Genomic DNA, 7,677 nt, shown 5'->3' on the forward strand with positions numbered 1-7,677 from the left:
GATAAAAAAAATTAATTAAATGTAACAAATACTCACAATATCTTGCTCAAAAGCACCACTTGGATTCATATTTTCAATTTGACATATGCATCCCCTCAATTTGCCAATAGCTTTAAAGATCAGTTGCATTCGACAATGCAAAGATCTTTTGTTTTGGACCTGAGTGAGAAACACGGGTTTGGAACTGTTGTAGTCAAGCTCAACTCGAGACCAGAATTGATCGCTAGATTGGTTTATACCTAAAATCGGGTTTTGAGAAACATCAAGATAAATATGACATAGATGCATGTCTTCTTCATTTGTGTACGAAGAACTTCATTGTGTAGTCATTTTGTAACACAAATGAAGAAGATATTAGCTTCTTTTTTTTTTTTTTTTTTTCTAAGAGGAAATAGAAGAGATGTGTTCAAAACTAATGTGTTGTATGCTCCTTTATAACATAAGTTTGAATTGAAAGCTTGAATGGACAATACATCTTTTTGAATTATTATTTTTTATCTAGAATAGTATCTTCTTCAACTATAAAAGCTCACACCAAATCAACTTCCAAATCATTCAACTAATATGTGTACAAAGATGAATTTCAATTTTGGAGGTCCATCTCATTTATCATCTTCTAATTCGTCATCATTTTCTGACAATGAAATTGATGACGAGGAATTGATGAATGATCTTGAAGCGATTGATGCAGAGCAAGAAGCAATCATTCGCATGAGAGCTAACAACAACCTCCTCCTCCTTCGCTATCTCAATCAACAAAACAACCAGGTGATCCATAGAGGATCAATTCCTGGTCATAGAGTCATCAATCGCAACTGGGAAACTGTTGATCGCAATCTGTTCAATAATTATTTTGCCAATAATCCACGGTATAATGATTTCATGTTTCGCCGAAGATTTCGAATGTCTCAAAATTTATTCATTCTTATTGTTGATCGCGTGAAATGTCATGATAACTACTTTGTACAACGAAGGGATGGGCTCGGTAGGCTCGAATTGTCTGCTTTTCAAAAAATAACAGTTGTATTCCGGATGTTGGCGTATGTCTACCGGCAGATGCTACTGATGAGTATATTAAATTAGGCGAGTCTACAACCATTGAAAGTTTGAAGAGATTTTGTCGTGCTGTTGTTGAGGTATTTGCAGAACGATATCTAAAATCACCTAATGCTAATGATGTTGCAAGGCTACTTCATATTGGTGAACAACATGGTTTTCCAGGAATGTTGGGTAGTTTAGATTGTATGCACTAGAAGTGGAAAAATTGTCCTATAGCTTGGGCCAGACAATATGCTGGTCATAGTGGATCCCCAACTATTATTCTCGAGGCTGTAGTTGATTATGATCTTTGGAAATGGCATGCATTTTTTGGTTTGTCAGGTTCCAACAATGACATTAATGTGTTGGAGGCATCTCATATGTTTGTCAACCTAACTCAAGGTATTGCTCCTCCCGCTCATTATATCATTCAAGGAAAATAGTATAATATGGGTTATTATTTAGCTGATGGTTTATACCCAAAGCGGTCTACTCTCTTACAAACTATTCACGATCCATGTAGTCCCAAAAAAAATTATTTACAATGAAACAAAAAGGATGTAGAAAAGATGTGGAACGTGCGATTGGAGTTTGGAGTTCTCCAATCGCAGTTTGCAATTGTGGTAGGACCGACACATTTTTGGGAAAAAAATATATTACATGATATAATGACTGCGTATATTATTATGCACAACATGATAATGGATGATGATCATAATGTTGATGCATCGATTGAGAATCAGATGGAAGCGTCAACTCCCCAAGTTGAAATTGTCGTAGATGAAAATGTTCGATTTCAAAAATTTCTTGCTCGACATAGACAAATCAAGGATACAGAGGCTAACCATACTCTTCAAAATGCATTAATTGATCATTTGTGGGAAGAATATACTAATTCGGAAAATTAAATTACTATTAATATAGAATTTTACTTTTGTGTTGTTGTTGTTGTTTTTTTTTTTATATATATCATTTTATATTAAATATAATTTTTTCTATATTAAATGTAATATTTATTTGATTAAATAAATACTTAATTTTATTAAATTAGTATAATTTTTAAAGTAATTATTATTTAATAAAAATATTATTTTTAATATTTAATTAATATATATATATATAAATAATGAATAAAATATATTAATTATTGATTATTATATAAAAAAAAGAAACAAAATATTTTAAGAAATATTTTTTTAATATAATATTTAGTATAATAAGTTAGAAATGCGATAATATTTTATATTAAAAATTACGCAAATTTGGCGTGAAACTTACACCAATACGGTGAAATGGGTTGGAAATGGCCCTCGAAGGAGTACATAAAAGTTTTTCAACCCAACAAGCAAGGCAAGAATTGGAATAATAAAGAACCAAAAACAAAAGTAAAAACTAAGCAAAGCAGTTCTGTTCTGTTCAGTTGGGATCAGCTTCAGTTTTGCTCTTAAGATTATTACTGTTTTTAGATCTGCCAAAGTCTCCCTTATATTCACTCAATCTCTCATCAAAATCTTATTTTCCATGTGGGTTTCACTTCATGGCTCTGCCCATTCTCTCCATCCCTTCCATTTTCACACTCCTGCTTCTTCTCATTTCATCCTATGAAACAGTCTCAGGTACTGGACAATGAGTTCATGTAATGTATGAAGAAAATAAACTACCTACTCAACCAGTGTTAATGAAACTCACAGAGGGTTGAGCTGAGTTCTGGGTTTGGTTGGATTCTGAGAATCAAGTTTAGTTTTTGATATTGGAAAGTGAAGAAATTTAAAGAAAAGATGATATCTTCAGGGATGAATTTGGTCATGACAGTGATAGGATTCGCTGTGAGTATTATGTTTATAGTGTTTGTTTTTACACGCCTTATCTGTGCTCGGATTCAGTTGAACGCATCTAGACGATCTTTTCCCATTGCCTCTCGATCTGATTTCAGCTTGGTAAGCATTTCAATGAAAATTAGGTTTTTGGGTTCTTTTAATTTCAAGTTTTTGCTCATTTTCAGCTTAAAAAATGGTCTATTTTTGTATAAATTTTAAATCTCTTTAGTGAAAAGAGGAGCTAGAAAGTGAAAATGGTAATATTTATTAATCAATAATATTTCTGAGTTAGTAACAAGGTAAATTTCTGAGCTTTATCACGCTAAAATGGATTTTTTTTTTGGATTTCATGTTTTTGCTGGTAATTTCTTGTTGAATGTTACAAAAATGATCTGTAGTCTATCACTGTTGCTTAACCCTTTGTTCTTTGTTCAATTTGACTTCTGGGAATTGGTACTGTACTGGTGAAATTACTGATCCATGGCAGCTTTTGGTTGAGCATGACCTTTTGTTTCTTTGTCTCTAGTAATTTTGATTATTTGGTGCTTGTTCTTGTACTAGTAGTGACTGGTAGTCAATTTTTACTTTTATTTTCTTCTGGAAAATGGTTTGTTTTTGTGACTTCATCAGCTGGTGTGTGCATTTGGTTCACAGTGAGTCTGTTTCATTTGTTCTCTTTCCTATAGGATAAATTTCCTCTGGGGTATTTAAGGGGGAGGGTTGGCAATGAATTTGACCGTTCCTTTGTTTTGTGGTACAGCTGGAAAGAGGGTTTCATGGTCTTGAGCCTGTAACTGTAGCCAACTTTCCGACAAAGAAGTACAGTGATGAGTTTTTTGCAGCTGCAGAAGATGCTCAGTATGTTCGTTGTTGCCTTTCTTTATTCTTACAAGTTACAACAATGTTCATTTTTGTTTCTTGAATTTTTTTCTGTCCTTCAAAGTATCTCTCTCTCTCTCTCTCTCTCTCTCTCTCTCTCTCTCTTTATGTTGAGATACAAGTTTTCTTGGATTTACAGCGCCATTAATTTATAATCTCATTCCTTTTTGTTTTCCTATTAGAGGCTTATATCAAGTTTGGATGATATGCAATGGCCAATATATCATTATGAAAGTATATTGATAAGGCATATCTACCACTTGTAGAATGCTGAGGGTATTCTTTTTGTTCTCTCTGTTTTTAAGCTCTTTCCATGGAAAAAGAAGGGGGCCAAAAGTTTAAGTGAATAGTTTTAGTGGTTTTATGTTACTTATTCAGTTGATTTACTCATCCAATGGAGTATCAAGTGAAGTGAACCTGTAAGTCATTCAGTTCATTTTTTCCCCTTAACTTGTGTCTGTCTAATCATGTGTTCCTTACTCCTTTTTCTGTTTGTTGATTCTCTTGATTTCTAGGAAACATCTTGGCTAAATAAGTGCCCCTCAATTAGGCATTTAGTCATTCCCGGATTATGTGCTTGATTATTCAAGCTTTTGTTGGCCAAATCAGGGTTGGTTTTTAACAATGGAAAATGTTCCAAATGTCATCATATATTTCAAGGTGCAAAATGCCTTACATGAACTATGTATGACTGGTGACACTAATTTTTTCATCAGGCATGCTGGTCTTACCAATGTCAATGTGCAAAAATCTTTGTTTTGACTTATTGCTGAAAGAATGTCCTTCTGTCTACTATCCTTTTGAATTTTGATGTATTCAAGAAACGGTGATTTTTGACTTTTTTTTCTAGGACATAGTGGTGTGTTAAAATTAAGTATACTGTGAAGCATATTCTGTGGAAGCTATACTCCTTAGCTCTACTATGAATGATGGTAGAGCATATAGAACCTTTGGGTTTGGCCTATATTTATTGGGAGTCTCTGAAATTTTATTTCCCAGTTTGAAATATTTATTTGAGTGTTATTCTTTAGAACCAATGAAGCCAGTTGCAGCCCATAAAACAAGTGGTCTTTGATTATATTTGACAAATTGAGTGCTCTCTTCAACATAGTTCTTTTATGGGATTGCAATAAGGGAGGAGGATGAACTGGTTTTCATCTTCATTAAATAGTTCTGGTTTGAATGAAAATAAATCAAATGTTTCATAACTTTGATAAGTAAAATGTTCAGAAATTGTGCAAGTTTTACCTTGAAACCTCAACATAAGCCGTCTAATGGTGTTCAACATCGGTTTGGACTTTGGATGTTCCATTGATATGCTGTCTAACATTTACTTGCTTACGCTGTCATGTGAAATTTAGCTGCCCCTCTCTAAGCTTACTGTGTTGATAAAATTTTATCTACAAGATGCATTTGTGAAGTGAAACTGTTTATTTCTTCACTTAGGATTAGATAAAGGGAGTTGGCGCTTGCAACACTATGATTAATTGATTTCTCATCTTAAGCAAATAGTGTTTTTTGGGGCAGCAAATTATCTTTTAGTTCTAATCATAAAAAGCCAGATCTCTTGAAAGCTAATGTAACTAAACCCGACTCAGATTTGTAACAATGTCGTACAATAGATTTTTTTCCTTTCATCAAGTTTTTAAAAAGACCCCATACCTTCCTTTCCTAGGAAGCGGATGCTGGGAAATTACTTCATTTTGGATTGTGCGACTTGATTTTTGAGCCTAGTGGTGTTATGTCTTTGAAGTTTATGTGGAAGATAATGCATATGTCTGGAGAATAGAAGAGTGATTAGGATTGTTCTGTTTATAATATGCTGTTCTTTGTATAGTCATGGTCTAATAATGAAACAGATAGGTTTTATATTTTTTACAGCACAATTGTGGCTCTATTACATTCTGGGTTGCAACGAAGATTACTCCATTATATCAAAGTATTATCAGTTCTGAACTTCTATACATATTCATTTGGTATTGGATGTGCATGACAGTCCATAAAATCTACCTGCTAGAAAAAATATTTTTGACCTCAGGTTGCTCTTCATCTTCTTTAGTTAAGCATCCAGGTTCTGGGTTTAAACAAGGAAAATAAATTTCATTTCTCCCCATTTTTCCTTGAAATTTTGCACTAGACACTTGTGGTAGACTTCTGCATATTCTTCTTATATCAACATTATACACTAAAGAAATTTTTTTAAGGATTGTGTCTGGCAGAGAATTAATTGTGGGTATTAATTGGTGATTGGAATCAGCTTGTTTGATGCTACAGTTTTTGCTGCTAAAGTTTAAAGTGTTTACATTCGGTTTATGTAAAATTAACTCTATATTGTGGAATGGTTCCGGAGTCCCCATTTTTGGCACTTTGTTCTTTCTTAGCGATCCCTTCTAGGTTTTATGTTACAATATGATTTCTTTATATCTTCTTGGTGTAATTGGAGGCTTAGAACTTTGGATTTTGAATGTTCTTAAATGTTTTTTCTTCTAAAGAATGAGTTAAAATTATTAGTAACTTACAACCTGGGTTTCTGTAATGTTGTTTCTTTTTAGCACTGTACTTGTGGAGTGCTTTTCCGCTGGGGTTCTGTTTCCTTTTACTTGAATCACATATGAGCTTTTATTACCTCAATATCCTGGTAAACAGAAATATGGTTTCTTTGTTTTTAAATTTTTTTTCTCTCTTGGCAGATGCACAGTTTGCCTCTCAGAATACCATTGTGAAGATACATTGCGAATTCTTCCCTATTGTGGTCACTTCTTCCATGTTACTTGCATAGACATATGGCTGCAACAACATTCCACATGTCCAGTTTGTCGAATATCACTGCGTGAGTGTCCTGAGAGAAAGCGCTTGCTGCAGCCCTTGTTTAGTTCAGCTGTTCGATCTCATTATGGCCATGCTTTCGATAGACATTCGTATAACTTCTTGTTGACTGGACGTGGGTTTTCTTCAAGATCCCTTGGCAACCACAGGATGGACCCTGTTCAAGAGGACTCATTTTCATCTGAAGGTGATCGAGCAGAAGCTGGCGACAACATTTCCACCACAACTGAGGCTCATCAGACTACAAAAGACTCTGTAAACAAACAAGTCGAAAGTCCATCAAACCCTTGAATTTCCATGGTAATTCTTGAATCTAAGCTGCTTCATTCAGTGAGACTTATGCTAGAATCTGAAAATGGGTCCAGCAATACCGATCAAACCGACATTCAGATTCCAGAAAACACTAATTTCCGATGTGGGGTACTGTAAATATTGCAGAAATTGATTTTTTTTTTTTTTTTTTCCCTCATTTTCTTTTCAATAGTAGCTGGTTTCTGGCAGTTTTGTTTCTAATTTGTCTTCTCCAAATACATGGATTCTTTGTTGGATTCACCACATGATGCAACTCTTGGTGCTGATGGGCCTTATAACTGTGATTCTCTGTACCTAGTATCCTGATTTAGGTAAATTATATAATATGCTTTAGAATCTGATAAAAGAAAAGGGAGTGCCCATATGTTGCCAAAATTTATTTATTCACCGGTATCATTTGGATCTTAGTTCTTTGTACATTGGTCAGGTTTAGATCTTGGTGATGTTCTGCATGTGGCTGCACTTCTGTTTCTGTTTTTCACTTTTCCATATTCCTTTTCAGCAGAAAGTGCAAATGATATCTCAGTTTCTTTATCCCCTGGAAAAGTAAATTAATCAGTTATCATTCAGGTCCAATGGCCTTGGCAGTGTCGGGCCCTGTCAAAAACTCGCTCCTCTCCAGGTTTTAATTTATTGCAGTCAATGTGATTTTCTCGCCCTGGAAATCAAGGGTGTGAACTGCAAATCTAAATACACTTCAGTCTGGTTTCGGTTTCTTATCACTACACAAGTTCTAAACTGAAATATTACGTGTATTCTTATCACTACACAAGTTCTAAACTGAAATATTACGTGTATATATCTT

The 7,677-nt window shown here is 34.1% G+C and overlaps 2 protein-coding genes across 2 annotated transcripts; both read left to right on the top strand.

Moving 5' to 3' along the window:
* The first annotated feature begins 576 nt into the window (after positions 1-576).
* On the top strand, positions 577-1,481 carry LOC116122631. Its single transcript, XM_031408457.1, has 3 exons — positions 577-869; positions 1,022-1,242; positions 1,381-1,481. Exons 1-3 carry the CDS (start codon positions 577-579, stop codon positions 1,479-1,481), a joined length of 615 nt encoding a protein of 204 aa, XP_031264317.1.
* Positions 1,482-2,408: 927 nt separating this feature from the next.
* Positions 2,409-7,255, top strand: LOC116122591 (RING-H2 finger protein ATL38-like). The gene is made up of 3 exons (XM_031408422.1): positions 2,409-2,975; positions 3,616-3,713; positions 6,425-7,255. The coding sequence occupies exons 1-3, from the start codon at positions 2,817-2,819 to the stop codon at positions 6,849-6,851; spliced, it is 684 nt and encodes a 227-aa protein (XP_031264282.1). The 5' UTR covers positions 2,409-2,816; the 3' UTR covers positions 6,852-7,255.
* Positions 7,256-7,677: the final 422 nt, after the last annotated feature.

This window comes from Pistacia vera, unplaced genomic scaffold, assembly GCF_008641045.1.
Source record: "Pistacia vera cultivar Batoury unplaced genomic scaffold, PisVer_v2 Contig136, whole genome shotgun sequence".
In the NCBI taxonomy this organism is placed as follows: Eukaryota; Viridiplantae; Streptophyta; class Magnoliopsida; order Sapindales; family Anacardiaceae; genus Pistacia; species Pistacia vera.

Excerpts from the sequence above, each read along its gene's own strand:
- LOC116122591 (XM_031408422.1), top strand. The coding sequence starts at position 2,817 with ATGATATCTTCAGGGATGAATTTGGTCATGACAGTGATAGGATTCGCT. Across the intron at positions 2,976-3,615 it reads CTCGATCTGATTTCAGCTTG|CTGGAAAGAGGGTTTCATGG; the intron begins GTAAGCATTTCA and ends TTTGTGGTACAG. Across the intron at positions 3,714-6,424 it reads GCAGCTGCAGAAGATGCTCA|ATGCACAGTTTGCCTCTCAG; the intron begins GTATGTTCGTTG and ends CTCTCTTGGCAG.
- LOC116122631 (XM_031408457.1), top strand. The coding sequence starts at position 577 with ATGAATTTCAATTTTGGAGGTCCATCTCATTTATCATCTTCTAATTCG. Across the intron at positions 870-1,021 it reads TATTTTGCCAATAATCCACG|TTGTATTCCGGATGTTGGCG; the intron begins GTATAATGATTT and ends AAAAAATAACAG. Across the intron at positions 1,243-1,380 it reads AATGTTGGGTAGTTTAGATT|GTTCCAACAATGACATTAAT; the intron begins GTATGCACTAGA and ends TTGGTTTGTCAG.